This window comes from Erigeron canadensis, chromosome 2, assembly GCF_010389155.1.
Source record: "Erigeron canadensis isolate Cc75 chromosome 2, C_canadensis_v1, whole genome shotgun sequence".
Taxonomy (NCBI): domain Eukaryota; kingdom Viridiplantae; phylum Streptophyta; class Magnoliopsida; order Asterales; family Asteraceae; genus Erigeron; species Erigeron canadensis.
The window spans coordinates 42,147,377-42,169,898 of record NC_057762.1 but is presented as its reverse complement, the minus strand read 5'-3'; the positions used below and the strand labels follow the sequence as shown (position 1 = coordinate 42,169,898).

Genomic DNA, 22,522 nt, shown 5'->3' with positions numbered 1-22,522 from the left:
AATTTTTGCCAACGGGGTTGCATTTGGTTATTTGGTCCTTGGAGTTCTCATTCATTTTAGATTTACTCCTCCTACTTTTGAGCTTGCCACATAAACTAAAAAGGTTTTTTCTAGAGAGATAGTATTTGCCTGTTTGGTTTTGGTCTAATCATATTAACTCGTGACTATTTTTGAACATTTCTTGATTTACCCTCTAAAATGTTGACCTAGGAAGGTTTCGAATCTCGGACTTAAAACAAGACGTCTGGACACTAAGCCACTTTAGTAGTGTTACCACCACGTTAATCCATATATGAATATCTTTTGAGAGTTTTGAGTTTCATAAACAGTCATGTAGTTTAGGAGTAAAGGTAAAATAATATGTCGTTAAAAAAATATTAAAAATGGGAATGAACTAAAATAGAAGTGAAAAGTGGAATGAAAACGAAATCAGATTCTCATAAGCACAATATATGAATGGAATTAAGAGTAATTACACGGATGGTACCTAAAGTACACCCCAAATTACTCTTTTGATACAAGCTTTTGAATTTTTACTCGGATCATACTTAAGCTTGCACTTTTCCACACTAATCATACACAAAGCTTCACTTTTCCACTCTATCCATTTTTATCACTAACGGCCGTCTATTTGGCCGTTAAATGCCATGCATGTGAGGTATCAAACACATAATTTCATGTATATTTCAGGTATAATCTGTGTAAATAATTTAAAAACTAATTATTAAAAAAATTAATTTTTATTTATATTCATTTATTAAGTTGGGTAGATATGATATTTCGTTTGAGAAAATTGTATATATTTTTTTTTATATATTTTTGTATTATTTTTTGAATAAATTTTCATAAAAAAGATACAAGTAAGTTGTAAAAATGAAAAAAAAAAAATGATACAAACAAGTTGTAAAAATGGAAAAAAAAAACACAAAATGAAAACATCCTTATTTAATAATAATAATAATCTAGGACTATATATATATATACTTTCATTGAAAAAAAATTCTTCATAATAAATATATCTACCCAAGTTAATAAATGAAAATAAAAAATTTGTAATATAAAAAACTCTAAAGTTTTTAATAATTATTTTTTTGGTAAATTAGATGAATGATACCTGAAGTATACATGAAATTACGTGTTTGATACCTCACGTACACGACACGTGGCTTGACTTAACGGCCAAATAGACGACCCTTAGTGATAGGTATGGTTCGAGTGAAAAAGTGAAACTTTTTGTATGATCAGTGTGAAAAAGTGCAAGTTTAGGTATGATCCGAGTGAAAATTCAAATGTTTTTATCAAAAGAGTAATTTGAGATATACTTTAGGTACCATCCGTGTAATTTGATATCGATGATTATGCAAGTCAACTCAAGTTTTATAGAGTGATCATAATCATGTACAAATGAATCTATAAGTTTTGAAATGATTATTTTTGTAAGAGAAATACTTCGACGTGCAAGTTAATTAATAGTTATACTAGTTATTTTGGTTTGATTTGCACATTACAACTTAGTTGTCATTTAAATATTTTACCATCAAGTTCACCTTAAATAAACATATTAAGTGATTAGAAATATTGAAGTGTGAATGTAACTTAAGGTTCAACTTTTTTGCTTGTTTGTGTTGTTTTATTTGTTTTTTGTATTTTGTAACAAAAGATATTATAGTTTGAGTTACGAGTTTGTATTTTTTTTTTAAGCCGTGAACTTTCATACGAGTAATACCTAACGCTAATCATTACTCATTACCCATTTCTGAATGCAATTTTAATCTTTACCTTTAATTAAGGCATATCAACTAAAATGAATATGAACAGGATACAAATTTCTTTATACCCGATTATAAATGGTGCGTGAGTCGTTCAACAAGTCGACAACGGTTAAATTACTGAAAAGTCAATTTTCATCTAAATAATATACTTGTATAACCCCAACAAAATTAAAGAGGGCCCACAATACACACTTAGACAATAAATTTCCATCAAAATAAAAAGTAACCCGGTATTTTAAAAATCGGACCAGTTTGCAGGTCAAGCTGTAATCATTGTGGCAGAAAGAATCAAACTTGTGACCTCACTTGTGAAGGGGAGGTGCCTAGCCACTACAACCATAAGTTTTGAATACATAACCTAAAAACGTTTGAGTAACCGGTAATGACATTTTAGTAAGAGTACTTGATTGATCTTCTTCTTAGTAGAGTTAATTATGAAGTTCGTCCATGTTGTTTTTCAAAACTTACGAATTTCATTTCTATTTTTTATAAATTATAGTTTGACTTTGATTTTGAAGTCTCGTCAATAATTTTGGTCCAAAACTCAACAATTTTTGTCAAAAAATCAACACTTTTGATCAAAAAATCAACGCTTTGGACCATGAATGTTGATGAGGCTCCAAAGTCAAAAATCAAAAACCGTAACTTAAGAAAGGTAAAGAATAATCTCTAATTTTTGACAAATCTCAAACATGATCTTTGTAATTAACTCTTCTTGATATTAAGAGGTATTGATAGGTTTATCATCCAAATCACATTGGTGAGACTCTCAAGTTTACTCGGAGGTGAGGATTCGAAGTTCCTTAACTTTATTCGAGAGGGCCTTGTGAGATTTTTCTTCAGACACTTAGCAAGGATGTAATACAACCCGATTAAGACAACTGGGTGCCTTGGTATAATTAGGCCCAGTGGCGGTGCCACATGGGGGGCAAAGGGGGCAAATGCTCCTTTCCAAATATAGAATTTGTCATATATTTTTAAATTTTTCATTGATTTTTAAATTTTTTTTATAGGTTTTTAACATTTTGACTCCTTTTATTTTATTTTTTTCATGAATTTTTTGATTTTGTCCCTTTTAAAAAAAAATATTTGGTACCGCCTCTAGGCCCTGGATAGTGGGGACGCTTTTCATTCGACATTAGAAATTCAAAACCAAAAAACTAGAGTATCGATAGATGACTTGATGTTATTATTTCTCTTTGAAACTCGAATATTAAGAGGTATTGGTTGATCTTAATATCTCTTTTTAAAACTCAAATATGTAATTATTACACATTACGATGTGCAAGAACCTTTTATTTTAAAGATGATCAATGGTATATAGAAGAAGGGTTATTTGAGAACTCACAAATAAAAAAGAACGCGAGAACAATTATGGACCACTCATTTTCTTATATTTTCTCTCTCTTCCATTAAATAAGAAAATTCACCCAAATCATTTAAAATGTTTTATCTCATAAACCGTAAATCGTTAGACGAAACAAAAAGCATGGGTGGTCTTAAAATTTCGTCCTCTTTCATTAGAGATCTAATTCGATATAATTTTGATGACTTTTTAATTTTCATTTTTTTGTCCTCTAATGAAAATTAAAAAGTCGTCAAAATGTGTAACCTACCCATGCTTTTTGTTTCGTCTATCGATTTACGGTTTGTGAGTTAGAACATTTTGAATGATTTGAGTGTATTTTATAATTTAATTGAAGAGAGAGAAAAAGGAAAAAAATGTGTGGTCCAGAATGGTTCTTGAGTTTTTTTTTAGGAGTTCTCAAAATAACTCACCCCATGGTATAATATAGATTTTTTGACTTCCGTAAACGCTTCTTAAATGCTAAATTATTAACGTTGATCATATGTATCTAATAATTAAGATGATTTTTCATAAAAGTTTTTCTATGGTTAAGGATTATTCTGGTATGACAAGCTATTTGAGGCTCATTGTAGCGGTCTAATTAGACATTGCTCGTGAATGGTTCCAACTATTTCACTAAATCCAGACAGACAGACACTTAATTTACACAACACTTAATGGAAATTTAACAAACACGCGCTAAGATAATAGTCTAAATACATCGTGTAAAAAAACTGGACTACTTGCCATAATACCACTTTTAAGGGTTTTTTTTTTATGAATACCTAGTAATGAAGCTACCCAAAAAAATACTATCACCTTTTAAACTCTACCTTTAAGCTTAAAGAGGACTTTATTTGAATCCTTGACAACTACCAAGTACAAAAGGGTGTTAAAACTTAAAAGCACCAAAAACTTTACACCTATTTACGGGAGCTAGACTTTCTTGGAAAATCCGAGGATCCTGTCAAAGAAATTAAAAGTGAGGACTAGATATAACTGTATTCGAACTTATAACTATACCGTTTTGACACAATTTCATTTCGACTTGTTAATCACCCAATCGGTTTGTCATCTTTACTAGTTCTATAACAAAAATAACCACGAAAACATGTCAATTTTTTTTCTTATTATAAATCTCTAGAAGCATAAATAGATGACAATTAGCATAAATCATCATTTCCAGCTTAAGGGAGCATTAAAAAAAAAAACGTTACGTCCGCTAAAGAAAAGTATTACACGCAATTGATTGTTATCATAACTGAACATACATAAAAAACAAGAATAGGTTAGATATATATCTACATATGGAAATGGATAATTAAAAAGTTGTAAACAATTAAATGTCTAACTATGTACGTACTTAGATGAAAATTAATAAGAAGTCACAATGAATTTATTGGAAGTATATATTGTACGTGTAACCTCAAATAAATTTAATTAAAATCGCAATCAATGGTTATTATTAGTACAAGAATAGGTCGTTAGTAAAGTTTTTGTTATAAATGGCCACTAACAACTATTGTAGAGCGTGAGTTGATTCAGTTAGCCAAGAGGGTTTCATCATAGTCCCAAGTGTAAGAGACTCGCTTGTTGATTCATCTAACAAGAATGGATGCTTAATTTGTTGAAACCGTTTGACGTATTGCAAATTTTATTTTCTAAGATCATCCCCAGCGGTAAACAATTGCTCTGGTCGTTTGACCAAAATAAGAATCTTTGTGTAGGTCCCATCTAAAAGCAAGCCGACTTGTTCACCCTATCAAACATTGTTGGATTCTTTTTTTAATATAAATTTATTGTATATGTATATATGCATAAAATGGTCAAGTGGTGAATATGAGTGTGTTTCTTTTTTTTTTTATTTATTATTATTAAATTATTATATAATTAAAAATGTAGTTTTGGTTGGGTTGTTGATGGGGAGTAAAAATTTGGTTTAGTTGGGTTGGTTAAATGTAAGAAAGAAATATTATTTTTTTAATAAATAGTACCGTTGGGTTGGGTCGTGAATGTGGATGGTCTAAGCAAATGTGACACAAATTCATTGTCTTGCCATGTCACACCATTGTTCCAGGACACTTCACTCTATGTCAAAATACTCCAATCAAGAGACAACTACACCAATGGACGGACTGAGGTAGTATATATATACACACACTTGTTTCGAGTGGCGTTGTATAATCTATTTTAAAATAACCCGTCGTCATATAAGTTAGATTTTAACTTTATTTTACCCAAGTGGTATATATGTTTTTGTAGTAGCGGAAAAGGAGATGAGCTAAAGAGTACGACCCAGAAGATTGCAACATTGGATGGAAATGAACTATCGGCGTCATTTGACCCCATTCAAAGGATTGAAGACGGGTTTAACTTCTTCAAGATTAATGAGTTCGAGTTACCTACTATCTTATTTTTACATTCAATGTCGTCAGATATTTTTCTTATATTTTAGGATGAATGATTGAATAGCCGATTAATCAACCTAAACTTGATATATTGTAGGAATACTAACTTATCTTTTTTAAATATAAATGTCGTAGCAAGTTCCCAGAGTATTATAGCGAATTAGCAGATCGAGAAACATCCTGACAAGTTCTTAAAATTAATATTGAGATGTTTTTCAATAAGTACTTTGGAATTGGGACAGTTTCTAATGTTTGCTTGTTCGGACTCTCGAGTTTCCCCTACCAACATCCTGAATCTGGGACCCGGGGAAGCTTTTATGAACCGTACTGTAGCCAACTTGGTCCCTGCCTTTAACCAGGTGAAGCTTAATCAAGTAGTTCAGCTTAATGATTATTCCCAATAATCTTATCTTATTCTACTATCTCTAGAGTCACATAGAAAATCATTTAAAACTATATATTGGTAACAATTTCAGAGTATCTAGTATGTTTGTTTTGCAGCTAAGGTACTCAAATATTGGTGCTGTTATTGAATATGCAGTCAAAGGCCTCAAGGTAGTTTGGATACCTGTTCTTATTTCTACCTGATTAGTCAACAAATATCTTGCAAATGTACTTTAACATGGTTGCTAAAAGCTACAGGTTGAGGTCATTGTGATCATTGGACACAGTCGATGTGGTGGAATTGAGCGACTGTTGGCTCTTCCCGATGAAGAAACTTCCTAGTAAGTGCGTTTTACCGTTCATCATTTCGACCATCTATGAACGCGATAACAAGTTATCGTGGAACATTTATTCTAACACGAACCGAAAATAAAAGCTATTGTAATTTTTGTGACATGAAGTGACTTCCTAGATGATTGGGTTAGCAATGCTCAACCAGCCAAGTACAAGGTGATTGCAGAGAATCCTGATGCATCAGGAGAAGAACTTCAAACACTTGTTGAGAAGGTGTATAAAGTACTTTGGGCATTGGCCATATATAGGTCACTCTTTCTTAACTAACAACACAGGTTTCAATGTTTCATTGTAATATGTGCTTCTTATATACAGTATATATGTGTGTCTGTGTTGTACATTGCAGGAGTCGGTGAGGAACTCACTAGTGAATTTACTATCTTACCCTTACGTTCATACTGGAACACTTCAACTATTGGGTGGATACTACGACTTTGTCAATGGAACTTTTGAATTCTTGCGACTCAGACTTGGTATCAAACCGACAATCAACATATAAGCCGAACCAAATTCATGGGATTGATGCTATCAAACATTGTCGTTCTTTTTCCATCTTGATTTTTATGTTTGAGTGGTCTTGTTTAGTTGCTTGTGTAAGCCAAGAATAAGCACAATATAATGTGCAGTCAAATAAATGTGTTATGTGTGTCTTTGTTATATATTAATGATCGACCAGTTTCTCATATTGTTTCCATCATATCAAATTTAGATTCTTATGATAACTGTTCATGCAGGAGCCAGTGATATATTTGCTGGGGAACTTTACTCAATCACCCTAACGTTCAAACTGGATTAGCCAAGGAAAACTAGAACTAGTGACTATGTCGAACGTAAAATCGGAATGTAGAAAGTTGATTTTAACAAAGAACCTACACAGCATACAACCAAAAATCAAATTTGCTGGGATTCATAGTATGTGACTATAGTGTTATATCCCACTTCCATTTTTTAATTTGTGTGATCTTATTTGTAGATTAAAAATATGCCCTGTTTTTGGTCTAAACTTGTGTCATATTGTCATATATTATTATAATCATCTACTTCTATTTCACTACATTGCATTGAAATTTAGGGCTACTGTATGTAAATTGTAAAGTATGCAACTACGAAAAGAACACAAATAGATAAATAATTGCATTTGATCTACAGCTAAATTGTTCACAACATGATAGAATATGAGGACATAATTCGATAGTTACTTGATCATTGAATGCTCTTGAGCACTTTCTCTAAATAAATTTTTTGTTGCACCAGGCTGAGAGATTCTGATTTCTGTATGGCATTTCCAACAAGAATCACCGTTGATGCTTGTGATGCATTCACCTACACCAATATAAGCAAATTTCATAAGATGTTGGGATTTCCCAAATTTTAGGAATGATGTGATGTTTTGTGAATCCTACCCAAAAACGACCGTTGATGCCAACAGCTATCTCAAATGAGAGTTTCTTCCCAAGGCCTTCAAGAACTAGATGGGGTGGAGAACTCAGTAGCCTGTAGCAGCCATACAATTTGGTTCCAATAAATGAGAATAAGTAAAAACCTGTCTTTACTCTCTACGCATCAAGCAAAATTTGCAAATTAGTGATTCAAGAAGTTGAGATAAACTCACATTCTTGAGAGGCCAGTTGATGATTCAAACATATAACCCTCTTTTAGTATGCCATATTCTGCAGCTTTGCCATTAGCTAGAGACAAAGATGGAATCCCAAATGAGTTTATAGAGCAGATGACTAATTTAGCATTTCAGAGAAAACGTAAAACAGCTAAAAACATTACTAACCATCCATGCATGACAACTCAGGGTTCATGCCTATATTAGCACTAACCACACGAAGATACAACAACGTGCCTGCCTACAATGAAACACGTAAGACATATGAGAAGTTCTGGCAAATATAGTTTGAAGGATAATAGATGAGCCAATAAAATGAAAATGGACCAGCAACATGCATGACAGCACCAATCTACGTGGCTGATATCGTATATACTAGCCAGCGTAACTATGCACCATAGATTCTATCATCATTACCAGTATTATACCTCAAACTTGGGTATGTTCCTCCTAGTTCCTCCTTCAAACGATAAAACAGGTAGAAATGCCAACGCAGGTCCTTTAATGTCCACTATGAAGTTCTGAATACAAATAAAACCCAATATAAGACACGTGAAGTTTCTAGTATACAAAACAAAACAAAACTAATAAACTAAAGCTTCAAAAAAACTCACCTCTGGTTTAGTATCCATCACCACGCCAAGAACATTATCCCCAACACTAGGCACGTACTACAAAAGATCAAGTAAATGATGGTAACTTGTCAGTCTGTCAAAGCTAAAAAACACTTGCAAGCTACACTCACATAAGTAGAAGACAATAAGGAATCATATTTTGTCTAGATGTTGACCTGTTGTGCTTTTATTAGAGAAGCAGTCTAACTAAGTTTCTGAAAACTCAATTCTTAGTTTTCAATTATATTTTCCTTTCTCGAAACGGGAAACTCGGTACATTTTCCAAACTTCAAAATGAAGATAACTTAAAGGCAAATTCAGTGGTTTTCTAGAGATAAAAATGACGGTATTCACTTTTTTTTAAAAAAATAAATCGAGAACTTTTTAACGACACAAATTTCGAATGATTACTAATTTCAAATGCAAATTGAACTACTTAGGAAGTACAACAAATAAGCTTACCCTCTTTTGGGAGGTCTCAACCCAATATTTATTCGGTTTCGTGAATCTCAGCTTTCCAGCCTTCATTACCGATATCGAATCACCATCCTAAAACACACAACAGCACAGTAAACCAATAAATGATACTAGACATTCAGTATTTCTTACGTCGCCCAAGTAAAAAAATAAACCCTAAAAAAAGAAGAACCTGACGTAAGCCACCGCCGAGCTTAATAGTTTGAGTTGACAAATTTGATAGGTCCAATATCACATCTCCTGGTACCTATATCATATTTCAAATATCAATTAAACAAAATGGTGAATATATATATACGCAGTAGAATAAGAAAACAAGAGTGGTGAAATTGATTATGCTTACAACTAATTGATCAACAAATTTTGAAGATGGGAGCTTCGATTCCATTGTTTTGACTCACGGGCTGTTTGATACTGGTTTTCCGGCGTCGGTCAGTCTTCAGGGTTTAAGATTTCGCTCTTTCTTAAATCTTTTTCTTGTTTTTTCTCTTTTTGAAGTTTGGTTGGTTTATTCGGTGATGGACCTGATGGTTATGGTTTTGTTTAATTTAATTAAAGCTAAAGTATTGAAATAACGAAGCCCGACCCAATTTTTTCAAAACTGAAAAGACCAGGGCTCATATTGATAATGGGCTATTGACATAGCCGAGATATATAGGCAGAAATAAACTTCTACTAAAATAGTAAAATTAACAAGATTAGAAGTTTTAGTGATACTACAACAACATCCTATGACAGATTAAACAATACGCTTATCAAATATAAGTTAAGATTTTTGTTGCTTGACTATTTCTATCCAAGAGCTTGATAGATCAATTATGTTCTGTCTCTTTTTTTTTTCCTAAACAACTTTATCAACTCATTGCATTTGTAAAGTGGAAAGACACGTTAGGTTGTAAACTGTTTTTTAAAACTTACTCCTAATAGTTATTTAAATCATGTTTAAAGTGGAAAGACACGTTAGGTTGTAAACTGTTTTTTCAAAACTTACTCCTAATCGTTATTTAAATCATGTTTGGTTCACAGAATGTGATGGAATCTAATGAAACTGGAATTGAATTACATTCCGTAGTGTTTAATTGTTCAAACATGGAGGAATCTAATTCCGTTGGAATGTAAACATTTCATCATTTGATGCAATTTTCATTCCTTAGGTAAGGAGGAAGGACTTTCATTCCTTCAGTGACTTGAATTTTCAAAAATTAAAAACAAAATCCGTTAAGTTCTATTCTTTCATATTTCAATTCCTTCGATAGATTTCATTTCTTTTAAAAACATTATGTGAGTCAAACGCGCCTTAATTATCGTGATAAAAAGTGTATGGAAATGTATCCAACTATACACTTTTAGTTCGTATCTAACTAGAGTCCATTTCATTACAAGTATATAACTCTAAAATAATCACGAATGAAGTAGTGTGAAACTGTCTGAGATATTAGCCAATTAACCTATAATTTTTTTAAAGAAGGAATATATCTATTTACTCTATGTATACTCTCAACTACGTTGGTGTAATGGTGTCATGTCACCTATTGTTATCGTAGGTCGGCTACTTCATTCGATACTAACGAGCATAGTGCACGCGCAATGCGGCGTTGAGATAGTAGAGTGATAGGTCATAGGAGGTGATAAGTCATAAAGTGTGATAGCCAAATGTCTTAGCCGTACGGGCTCCTCCCGCGAATTTAAAAATTTGTCAAAAATATATCGAATGACATCTCTAACGAAAGAACATGAAATTTTAAGAACACCCATATAATTTTTATAATTTATCGATATACGGTTTTTGAGATTAAAGATTTTGAACTAATTAAAGGAATAAAATGATTTATGGAGGAGAGAGGAAAAATGAGGGGTTCAGATTTGAAGAGAGACAAAAAAATTGAGTGGTTGAGATTTAAGGGTATCAAATAGATATATTAGGTAGAAATGTTTAAATTAATAAATAAAAAATAGGGATAATTTAGGTAGTTGAAAGCTGTAATTTGAAATTTAAAAAATGGTTTCCTCTATTATATAGGAGTAAAGATAAAGATAATAGTTATATGGCAGCAACAATTTCTGGATTAAAGTAGGAGCGTAGGACTCATTAGAATCCCTGGAGTAGAATATATTTCTATATACATTTAGCCCAAAATACAAGCATAAGCAGTTAAAATAGACAAATTGGGCAAATTTGAACCCCAATTGCAATGACTTTGCCACCCTTGACAACATTACTCCTAAAATGCTAAACATCATTCTCAGCACATCGATTAAAATCAAAATAGGCTCAAATCTTTCAAGTGTGGGAAACCTATGTGACACCCTTAGAGTCAAACAACAAAAAGGGGTAAATGGGTAAACCGGTAAAGTAGACATGGAAATTCAAACCCAGATTGTAAATATTGGGTACTTTTCAGTAGGATAGTTCTCATTTTGGGTTACTTTTGGTGATGAGCAAAACAGGGTACCAGTCTACTTGGTCCTTCAATCCTATTAGTTTGAATATGAGAACATCCAGGGTCATTACTTACAGGCAACCACCACTAATTACCAGTGATGCCATAACGAGTCAGGTTAATGTTTACCTAGGGTGGTTCAGCACGTACAACTCGCCATGGCAGTGGTTAAAAGTCAAACAAGAAAGTACTACACTTAAAATACAAATACCAAAAATTTTAAAAAATATATCAGAGAAATTAACCCTAACTAGGACTTAGTATTTCCTTTTTTTGCATTAATCATTAAAAAGAATGATTTACAGTTACAATAAAGTAACAAAAAAAATCAAGAAAGGTTTGCAGTTAAAATAAAGTAACAAAGAAAAATCAAGAAACTAACCCTAATTTGCATGAATCAGTAGCAAGATAATCTGTAAACTTTATAAAATTAATCAGAGAAACTAACCCTAATTTGCATGAATCAGTAACAAGATAATCTGTAAAGTTTATAAAATTAATCGGAGAAACTAACCCTAACTAGGAATTAGATCTCCCTTTTTCATGATTCATTAAACAAAAAAAGGTTACAGTTAAAATAGAGTAACAAAAAAATTAAAAAAAAATAAAAATCAGAGAAACTAACCTGATTTGCTCATTAAATAGGATATAGTCAGTGGCAGATTTAGGATCACGTGTGTTCAAATTTAAAAAATTTGGGCAAATTTTTTTTTTTTTTTCCAGTATTCAATAACGGTTCGGGTTTTCACAAAACATCATACTTATCAAAATAAAATTGTTTCACAAAGTGCCTATTAACATTTACGTGAAATTCTTATAAGATTTCATATTTTTACCTTAAAAATTGCAATTAACTTACATCATTATCATCATATTTATATTCACACAAAACGATTTGAAAAACGCTTTATATATATATATATATATATATATGGTGACAATTAAATGAGAATCAACTTAAAATGAGAACACTTAAAAATTACATTTTGATGCATTAAAAGTTTATAAACTAACATAGTGTATAACTAATTATCATTATTTAAGTATTTAACAAAACATTGGTATGTCAAAATCGAGAAAATCATGTTTTTTGTTTTATGCATCCATGTTGGATGCATATTCATCAAAATGATACATCCAACAAAAAATGTGATTTTTTTTATTTTAACGGATCAATATATCGTTAAACACTTAAATAATAATAATTAGTTAATCACTATGTTAGTTTTATGGACTTTTAATACATCAAAATGATGTTTTTAAGATGTATGGTACATCAACAAATAGATTAAGAGGTATGCTACATCAAACCATAAATTGATTAATCCATCAAACAAGTTGTTTCCCAGTTGTCACTATTCTTTATATTCCATCAAACCATAAACAACCACTATCATAATTCATTTGTTTTCAAACCACATCAAACATTACCAATAATGATATCATCGATAGGGGCCAAAAGTACTATATTCAATAACTTATTTGTAACAAGAAAGAAATGCACAACCTGCACGATCATCAAAGATTGTCAAGTACTATAAAGTCTATATATATGTCTATATGCCACCACCAAAATCAGATTTTCCATGCGTCATCAGGCAAAATAATATCACACATTGACTAAATCGAGACTGAACGGCTGAACTTGCAATTTTTTGGTTAGTGGGTCATCTCGATAATTGTTCGGTTAATGCCCTTCAGTTTAAATTTTAGAAAAAACCCTGGGCTTTTATGGACAATAATTGACAACAAATCGACAGTAAGAAAAACAAGTGTAAGAGTTGGCAAAAACAAGACAAATCAAAACTTTAAGCGTTGTTTCAAAGCGAAAATCAACATTATTGTTACAGGAACAGAGACCCATCTTTAAAATAAGATGATGAATATGAAGGGCCCCAAAATAGAAGACATATACACCTGATGAGTGAGAGGTAATATGGAACAGAACATCTCATGATTGTACAAAATATACTAGACATCAACACTTCCTTTCAAACATGTACAAATAATGTACAAATGAATTCAAGCCCACCATTTAAAACTCACATAATTATAACTTAAAAAGTACAACACAATTTCATTAACTCAATAATGCATAAAACAAAAAAGGAAAAAACACAAAAACAAAAGGAAGAAAAACAACAAAAAACCTACCTCTCAATTAACTATTTCATCAACTTTTCTGAATCTTTTTTGTGTTCTTTTTTACTTTGAAATATACATATAATTACGTGTTTATAAACTTGTATGCCACAATCGTGTTGATCATCATACCTTAGGTAGCGGTAGTAGCACCATTGTTGGTTGTTGACCTGTGGCTGGAATCAAGAAGGTGTTCTAATGATCGGGTTTTCTTGGTTCGAACTTTTCCTGCTTCTTTTAGCAATTCGGCTAGCCGCCTTCTCTCATCATCCACGTCTGGGTGTGCAGTCCCTAGCTTTTCTTCCCTCATCACAACGATACGTTCTAAAATTGCTATTGCATCGTCCAATCTGGTTTAAGAAATTTGGAAAGAAAAAAAAAATCAAAGAATATGGACTAAAGCAATGGTTAAAATATTAATTAGTCTAATTAAAGTTGTATCATACCTGCCAACCGCATCATAAGTACCAGCAAGATTACTGTAAACCGCAAGGGTATCAGGATGATAAGATCCACACTCATGTTCCAATACACTTCTTGCTTCTTCAAATAGATCTAAAGCTTCATTTATAGCATACTGCTGCACACAAGTGAGTCCCATTTGGTTAAGTGCAATACCAAAAAAAGCTGATTTCTTTTCACCACTAGCTCGAAGCTTTAAAATAGCACTTTTAAAAGAATCATAAGATTCTGGGTATTTTCCCAACACATAATACATAACTCCCATTTGGGCTTCAATGCCAGCAATCGTGTTTTGCTGGCCTGGAACATCATTGTATATCTTTAATGCCTTCTGTAACAACTTCAAAGCAAGATCGAGCTCATTCATAGACTCGTAAATAGCCGAAACATCCGTGAACCCGCAAGCGATCTCCTCTTGCGGGATCCCGGGAACGGGTTTCTCATAAATGCGAAGAGCATTTTCACAGTATGACTTCGAATCTCTTATTTTACCCGTTTTGTTATACAAATCAGCCAAACGAACATAAACCGAAGCAACAGTTGGATGATTCTCACCTTTCCAGGATTTAAGGGCAGTGAGTGCCTTTTGGTAGGCATGAACCGCTTCATCAAATCTTGATAGAGATAAATAAGTGTCTCCAATGCTCAAATCCACTGAAGAAACCTCGTTTTCATGCCCATTAGCTGCCATGGCCATACTGGCTAAAACCAGATGCTCGAGTGCAGCTTCATGATCACCCTTAGTTTCACAAATAAGTCCCATAAGTTTACGATCGGCTGCTTCTTCTAAAGAGGCGGGTAACCCATTCTCTCTATGGATTTCAAGAGCCATTTGACAAAGTTGTTGGGCCTCATCAAATTGCAGTGCTTGAACATGAGCTTCAGCAAGATACCTACAGGTTTCACCAACCCGGGGATCGGTGTCACCTAAAGTCTTTTTTTGCAACTCCAAACCCGATTTATAACATTGTAATGAATTTTCAAGCTGACCCAACATGGAATAAGTATCACCCAACTGCATATAACCAGCAAATTTAGCGAGCGCGTGATCTTGACCCTCTTCAATAACTGGAATGCTAATAGACTTCTCAAGTATCGGAATGGCGTCATTGTACTGACCTAGGTTACTGTATATGGCTGCTGTAACGTGCAAACACATAACTACGTCTAAACTTGGCTTACCTTTAGCAGATTTTTCAAATGATTTTGCTGCTCGAAGAGCTAAATCAAGTGCTTTGCGAGAGCTATCACCAGAAGACATCAGATCACGGGCTTGTTTAAGCAAATATGGACCAAGATCTGAGTTCTTATCACTAACAGCTGGTTTTTTGGTACTTTTTTGATAAACTTTCGTCTTGGAACTTGATCCGGAATTCACTTCTGATCCCAACTCAGAAGCTTTTTTAGATATCTTTGATGAAAGAGATTTCGAGCTTTCTTCTTTCCCTTCTTCCTTAGAAGTCTCTCCATCTTGTTGTATAATTTCCACTTCTTTCATCTCCCCTCCAACTAAATGTCTCAACTCTGAATCAATTCTAGACTCTTCACCATCTGACCCGTAGCTAAGCCGAGATTGTGAGTGATCAGAACTCTGCATCTCACACACATTATTGTAAAGCTGTTCGATAGAAGGCTCGACCACAACAGTCTCACGATTCTCCGTACCCACATTATCAGGAGACTTGCTCAAATCCAAATTATTATTCGTTTTTGGCAAGTTGCCATTCTCAGGCATTATTTCATCAACCATCCTATCTTCCTGAATTTCATCCAGGACTAACCCAGGCATCTCACACTAACAAACTCTGTCAAATCATACCCATATACGAAAATAAATATCCAAATTTGTTCTAATAAATAAAGTTATAAAGGTATAACTAGGCTACATCCCACCTTCCCCGTGTGGAATTGAGTATTTTTGTTCTAAAACCTAAAGATCTAACAATCAAGTTTATAAAGTAATTGGTCCTAAACTATTCACTAACTATGCAAAAAAGAGGCAATCAAGAATCAACCTAAAGGGCAAATAACTAAATAAAGTTAGCATGAACAATAATAGCATACATTTATATTCCTAAAAGTTATGGATAACAGATCATAAAGAAAAGCATCTTCTTATGCTTCTATAATCTAAGTACAAATAAAAAGTTGAAAAGTGGAGACACTAGACCAAGTAAAGTTTTAATCTTTCCAAAAGTAAATTACAGCTCATTTAACAAGAAGAAAAAAAAAAAGCTTCAACTTCTTATACTAAAGCATACTGTTACATAGACCATATAATACAGATCTTATTGATCAATAGACATTCAAACTAATCAAGAAACAAAATACCCAGATGAAATAAATACAAAAGATTGAAACTTTAATCCTAGTTGACCAATTTTAGTAAACTATTTTCCAATAAAATGATTCAGAAACATTAGAATTCATCAAAAAGATTGAAAGTATATTCATAGTTGACCAATTTTAGCTTATTACTTTCAAGAAATTGATCAACAAACATTAAAAGTTGAGAAAAGACCATACCTTAGTGAGTACCCATGAAGAAAATAGTGAAGATCTTTTTTAAGATTTTATGCAGAAAATGATGAAGAATCTGGCTTTGTTGATAAAGTAAGTTGTATTTTTGTCAAGTTGAGCTGATGAGACAAGGGAAAACGACAGGGCAGAAAGGGTAATATAAGGAAAGTATAGGGGTATAACTGAAAATATTAAAGAGGAAAAAGGATGATTTAACCAGAAATGGGTTCTGAGAACTGCAGAGTTGTTTTTCTGTTTATTTGTTTGTACTAGACTACTAGCTAAATATAGGGAAATATGTGGTATGTAATGACAGATTTGCCCTTTGGGGTAGTGGGCTCAAGTTGCTATTATGTTGGGTAAAATGTTAGAAAAAGAATTAGACGCAGGGTCATGGTCAATTGTAAAGATTACTTTGGAATTGCTCAAACACTTTTGGACATGCTTGCTCAAGACCAGAATTGGAATCCTAAGCAATCACAAAAATTTTAGTCTTTTTTTTATGATTTATGAAGATAATGGGCAGACAAATTAGATTTTGTGGTTGGTTTGCTGAGATGCTTTCTAGTAAGTTATTAGCCAAAGTTGTAAAAAATATATTTTTATTTCACAGTAATGAATTTGGTTATTGCATCATTGTTATCTTTAATTTGATGATACTTTTTTTTTTCTTTCTGAAAAATGTATACCATTAGACTTGATTCCATAATCTAAAGGTTGTGGGTCATCTAACATGCCACACCAATGAAAAAGAAATAACTATCGAAATGCATTTAAAAACATAAGCTATAATCTAATCTGGAAAAAAAAAATAAGGTAAGTGAATGATAATGGGACCGCAACAAAAATAGTTGATACAATATCACCACACTAAAACAAGTAAAAAACGTATACCCGAAATGATCACGCTAATATTTTTACAAGTTAAACACAATGTTATACAAAACCATGCCTAGACTTCAGATCGGGGATGACATGGCAGTGCCTTTCCCGCTGAAACAATACAAATACAGTGTGGAACATATTCACCGAGTATTTGTATGATTACATCATATACATATAGTGTCAAAAAAGAAAAAGAAGAGTTTATATCACACTCACATTGAATATCACTTTTGTCTGTTGACTAACCGGTGTCAAATCAAAGATCATCATAATTTTGATCATTAGATTCTAGACTTCTCCCATATATATTTAAGAAGACGTGACAACCGAAGTTGAAAGTTAAGTTCGATTTCATTTTAGAGACCACATCTTATTTTTATGGCAGAGGTAACACCACCAGGCACCCGACCAAGGTATTAGCGGCGACGTCGCCGTTAATACTCTGACACTGACAAGGGGGCCCGCTAATTTCTGGTTCAGATTTACTATTACAGACATGGGGGCCCGCATACACATTTTCTCCTGTTGGGGTTACACATCCCGTTAAGTATATATTGATATTAAGTACTCTTTGAATTAGTCCACCTAGTTTATTAAATTTAAGTCAATTAATGCATAGCATTAATCTCAACCAAACACAATTAATCATATTCCTAACTATCTAATACGTCCAAACCCAACACCCTTAAAGGCCTTACAATTCTTTCTTTTTTATTCTAAAAGCTTCGTTGGTTAAATAAAAAAGAATTGTAGTTGGGATAATAAGTATCCAATGTTGTTAACATAAACTATCATAATCACCTGTATTTGCGAACATTGATTAGGTAGATCTTAAGATAAGAAGATTTTAGTTTAGCAAATACACCTACATAGGATGCCCATTTGCAAATAATCTTTGGAAATTCATTCTTTTATAGTGCAAAATGCCACCGAATTGAAGAAACCATATTATATCCAACTTGAAAGAACTGTTCATACAAGAAAGGAAAATAGACGCATCGTCTTAACCCTGGATGCATAGACAGGCATCTTTGCTACACATGTATGGATTAGGCATCATAAGGGTGTATTTATCTAGATATACATAAACACAAACACGAGATTAGGTTGTCCTGGTTAGATTCCATCTCATTAAGCAAGGTTAACTTGCTACAATTACATATGATAATGTGAGAGTTACAGAATAATATATAGATTGGACATGATGTTAAACCCAAACAAAAGCCATAGAAATCACATGAAGTGGCCAAAGCCAGACTGAAACCAAGATATGCCCAAAAAATACAGTCCAAAGTGATCAGAACTTTTGTTTTTAGTTGTTGTAACAACAGATTCAAGAAAAAGGCAAATAAGATATAAAACAATACAAAACACTTTTTAGTAGCTACCATATCAACAACTGAAATCTTGATTCATTCAACACATAACAAACATGAACAAGCACATATAAGATGATCTCAAAACAGAATATATTTCATATCTAAATCCCTATCCCCACACGAATAATTAAGGTAGGGGGCAGGCGGAAAACCGATAACATCCAATTAAGGGTTAATGTACTTGTAATCAGTTTTACAAACATAATCATATTGTTCAGTTTCACCACCTAATAATGAAGGAACTATCAGATCACACATTTGGGCATAATCCATGAACAATTCCCACTATGCTTTCCGAGAACCATTTTTACGAGGACCGAAACATCCACGGTCACATCCAAATAAAACACCATTACCAGGTTCAAACTTTGTCAAGAAATAGGGATCTTCCTCCACACATGCTGAATATCTCTCCAGAATCCTCACTATTTCATCGAATCCAGGACGTTTGTCTGGTTTGCTAGACCAGCATCGCCTAATGAGCTGGCGAAATGCACTTGGACATGAATCGGGTAATGGAGGTCTAGCATTCTGCATAAACGAAACCACATATATGATACGTAACAGCAACAATCTATATGCAGAAACAATATCTGTGGCAAAGGTTGATAACTGGCAACCCAAACCGGCACACAATTTGCTGCCTATCCATATGCAAAAACAATATACGAGTAATTAATAGAAAATATACATACCTTTTGACAAACAGCAAATGCAGCCTGTTCTGGAGTCATGTCATCAAATGGTGTTAATGCAGTTAAAAGCTCCCACAAAACAATTGCAAAACTGTAAACATCAATTTTCTTTGTATGTTTCTTCTCTCTAATCATTTCTGGTGCCATCCAACGATAAGTACCAGTAAATCCCTTTGCACTGCCACATTGAGATTCTAAACACGAGATGCCAAAATCGGCTACTTTTACACTCATATCTTCATCGAGCAGGAGATTTTCAGATTTAAGATCCCTGTGAAGTATACCCTGAGAATGAAGATATTGCATTCCCCAAGCAATGTCAAGAGCCAGCTTTAGAACCAGATTGGGAGGTACTGAATATGGCTCCTGTTGGTGAAGATATGCCCTCAGTGAACCACCAGCTAAGTACTCGGTGATTATGCAAAAAACAGGTGGCTTCTTACAAGCAGCAACTAACTGCATGAAATGCAAGAAGACACGATGTTTATCATCATTTAAGCACCAACTAGTAATCTAAGAGCCTAGGGGCCATTAATACAAAACTTTTTAAACTTGGTAAGCAGTTTCTTTTTTGACATAGCTGAGGACTTCTGACAAAAAAGGTAAAATTGGCAATTGATGTATTGGAGGGCAGGATAAACATAAAATCAAACAGATGTGCTCACATAGAAGTTCCTAAAATGACTATAAAGCTGACAGGTGAGATGCCTTCACACTTGGATAGATGTAGTCTGTGAAGTAGCAAAACCGAATTTCTAAAGAGTGATAGCAGATAACAAACTGAGTCTCATTCTTGACGGGAAGATTTAAGGATCAAACCTCACCAACCAACATGTAAATCAGGAAATATATTAAATAAAGAGAGTACAATTTAACATGTATAGATCTAGATTAGTCGAACATTCATTGACCCACACTGAAGGAATGAACTTACAACATGATTTCTTTCAATTATCCTTGCACAGCCTAATTAAACGACAGTAATAAACCTATAATCTGTTGAAAGACCCATATCACATTAATGATTATGCTTTTAATTAGCAAAATTTAATTAATCATTAAGCAAACATCGCTAAAGTGGTCGATATTATAAATCGTGCCAGAAAAGATAAAAGTATTTATCTAATTATATCCAACTTTTTTTTTACCTATGTAGATAATCACTAACAATGCACAAATCAAGGCCTTTCGAAAAAGGCAACAATGACTATGCTTTTTGTTAGCCAAATTAAAATCATAAGTAAGCAAACATAATTAAGGTTTTTGACATCAGACAACTTAAATATCATTACTATCATCTTTTAACCCGGAACAAACTTTCATTAGCAGTTCAGGAATCTAGCTAGGCCTGTTTTCGTAAACTATCAGTGTACCTTAGATCAAGTTCCCCAATGCCGCCTTAAAAACAGGGATGGACTTGGGGAGTTGGGGGTAACTATGAACCAAATGACATTTTTTTTTTTGTCGCAAAAATCTGATTTTTTTAAAATGTACTGAATCTAAATATTTTGTGACCCGGTAATATACGATTCCGGATCCACCACTGCTTGAAAACAAAAAATGCAACAAAGTTTATATCAAAATGTATTTAGCCTATTCCATATATTAGTCAAAAAAAAAAAGAACAATTTGACTAATGTATACCAAACCAATACATACACACTCTAAGATTAAAAATCAAATAAATAAATGTATTAAAACTTACAGTGATGATATTGGGATGTTGAAGGCGAAAAAGCAAGACAACTTCAGAAGTAAACTGTTTTTCCAACATTGAAGCCAACTCACCATCTTCCTCAGGCTGACTAACAAGCTTTATGGCAACATCTTGTTGTTTATAAACCCCTCTGTAAACCCTGCTATGTCTTCCCGTTGCGAATTTATTCCCGATAAATAGTTGTGACATGTCAGCACTCCATTCCAATTCCTCTTGCTCATTACCACCATTTGCTTTAATTTCTCCACCAGACGATACTAAATATTTAGACCATGAAACCGCTCTTTTGTACTCCCCTAATGATAACCTCCTCTCTAACTTTCCATTATTTGAAATTTGCTTAAACCAGTTTAATTTCTTCATATCATAACAATTACTCTAATAATTATATTAATAATTGATCGATTCAATTGTCGTTACACCCCAGTCATATATACCATCTAAAATAACTGGTACCTACCATCTAAAATTAATAGCTAGTTATGAGCAAAGAAACTACTCGTACATTTCTCCCTAAAATAATAATAATAATATTAATTAATTAAAAAAAAAATGTGTAGTAAAAACTAAAAAGTGACAAGAGGATAGATTAATAAATAATATTGTATTAGTAATGCATAGGAAAATGTGCAATAATAATAATAATAATAATAATAATTTAATAATAAGATATATGTAAAGATACGGTGAATCTTACACCAAGTCTAAAATTAATAGTATCCGTAAGTAGTAGTGACTGATCAAAGAAACAAATGTAACGACGAAAAATGAAACGGACGTGGGTTTGAAACTACATCGAAATACGTGAATGTATGTAAGGTACAACAACGTGTACGGTTGGATTTAGAATCTGATGATAAGATTTGTGTGTTCTTTCTCTGATCACTAGAAAGAGAAAGAGAAAGTGAAGAAAAGAAGGGGAAGAAGAGAGAAATGTGGTTGAACAGGCATAAACATAGTTATAGGTACATACACAGTGTGTGGGTGATTGTAACAAAATATAACGTGCGAAGATCCACTTCAGAGGAGACAAGAGGGGTATTCCCTTTGATTACGACCTTTAACCCCCTATCCTTTTTTCAACTTTCCAATTCTGCCCCTTTCTCACCACTGTATTAGATAGATACTAGTGTGGTACTCGTGTAATGCTGCGTCAATGGTGACGGGCGACGATGTGGTGCTAGTGACGCCGGCATCTAGCAGTGCATATATATATATATATATATATATAATTGATGTAAATTGGGTAGTAAATGTAATTGAAAAAAGAGGGTATATTGTTCATTTCTCAAATCCCAAAACTGTAACT

The 22,522-nt window shown here is 33.1% G+C and overlaps 3 protein-coding genes and 1 pseudogene across 3 annotated transcripts; 1 reads left to right on the top strand and 3 right to left on the bottom strand.

The window, feature by feature from the left end:
- Window positions 1-5,246: 5,246 nt before the first annotated feature.
- LOC122588296 lies at window positions 5,247-6,897 on the top strand (annotated as a pseudogene).
- Window positions 6,898-7,370: 473 nt separating this feature from the next.
- LOC122589222 (putative exosome complex component rrp40) lies at window positions 7,371-9,521 on the bottom strand. The gene is made up of 9 exons (XM_043761479.1): window positions 9,316-9,521; window positions 9,145-9,219; window positions 8,958-9,044; window positions 8,496-8,552; window positions 8,310-8,402; window positions 8,050-8,122; window positions 7,879-7,954; window positions 7,670-7,760; window positions 7,371-7,589 (listed from the first exon to the last, which is right to left on the bottom strand). The coding sequence occupies exons 1-9, from the start codon at window positions 9,358-9,360 to the stop codon at window positions 7,470-7,472; spliced, it is 717 nt and encodes a 238-aa protein (XP_043617414.1). The 5' UTR covers window positions 9,361-9,521; the 3' UTR covers window positions 7,371-7,469.
- Window positions 9,522-13,466: 3,945 nt separating this feature from the next.
- LOC122586383 (protein KINESIN LIGHT CHAIN-RELATED 3-like) lies at window positions 13,467-16,744 on the bottom strand. The gene is made up of 3 exons (XM_043758375.1): window positions 16,544-16,744; window positions 14,002-15,822; window positions 13,467-13,905 (listed from the first exon to the last, which is right to left on the bottom strand). Exons 2-3 carry the CDS (start codon window positions 15,804-15,806, stop codon window positions 13,689-13,691), a joined length of 2,022 nt encoding a protein of 673 aa, XP_043614310.1. The 5' UTR covers window positions 15,807-15,822; window positions 16,544-16,744; the 3' UTR covers window positions 13,467-13,688.
- A 2,130-nt stretch (window positions 16,745-18,874) lies between these two features.
- LOC122586384 (serine/threonine/tyrosine-protein kinase HT1-like) lies at window positions 18,875-21,771 on the bottom strand. The gene is made up of 3 exons (XM_043758376.1): window positions 21,202-21,771; window positions 19,497-19,952; window positions 18,875-19,332 (listed from the first exon to the last, which is right to left on the bottom strand). The coding sequence occupies exons 1-3, from the start codon at window positions 21,574-21,576 to the stop codon at window positions 19,087-19,089; spliced, it is 1,077 nt and encodes a 358-aa protein (XP_043614311.1). The 5' UTR covers window positions 21,577-21,771; the 3' UTR covers window positions 18,875-19,086.
- Window positions 21,772-22,522: the final 751 nt, after the last annotated feature.

Coding starts and splice junctions, on each gene's coding strand:
- LOC122586384 (XM_043758376.1), bottom strand. CDS start 21,576: ATGAAGAAATTAAACTGGTTTAAGCAAATTTCAAATAATGGAAAGTTA. Junction 19,953..21,201: donor AACATCCCAATATCATCACT/GTAAGTTTTAAT, acceptor CATTTCATGCAG/TTAGTTGCTGCTTGTAAGAA. Junction 19,333..19,496: donor CATTTGCTGTTTGTCAAAAG/GTATGTATATTT, acceptor TCGTTTATGCAG/AATGCTAGACCTCCATTACC.
- LOC122586383 (XM_043758375.1), bottom strand. CDS start 15,806: ATGCCTGGGTTAGTCCTGGATGAAATTCAGGAAGATAGGATGGTTGAT. Junction 13,906..14,001: donor ACTTATGATGCGGTTGGCAG/GTATGATACAAC, acceptor TTCTTAAACCAG/ATTGGACGATGCAATAGCAA.
- LOC122589222 (XM_043761479.1), bottom strand. CDS start 9,360: ATGGAATCGAAGCTCCCATCTTCAAAATTTGTTGATCAATTAGTT. Junction 9,220..9,315: donor AATTTGTTGATCAATTAGTT/GTAAGCATAATC, acceptor AATATGATATAG/GTACCAGGAGATGTGATATT. Junction 7,955..8,049: donor TGAGTTGTCATGCATGGATG/GTTAGTAATGTT, acceptor CTTTGTCTCTAG/CTAATGGCAAAGCTGCAGAA.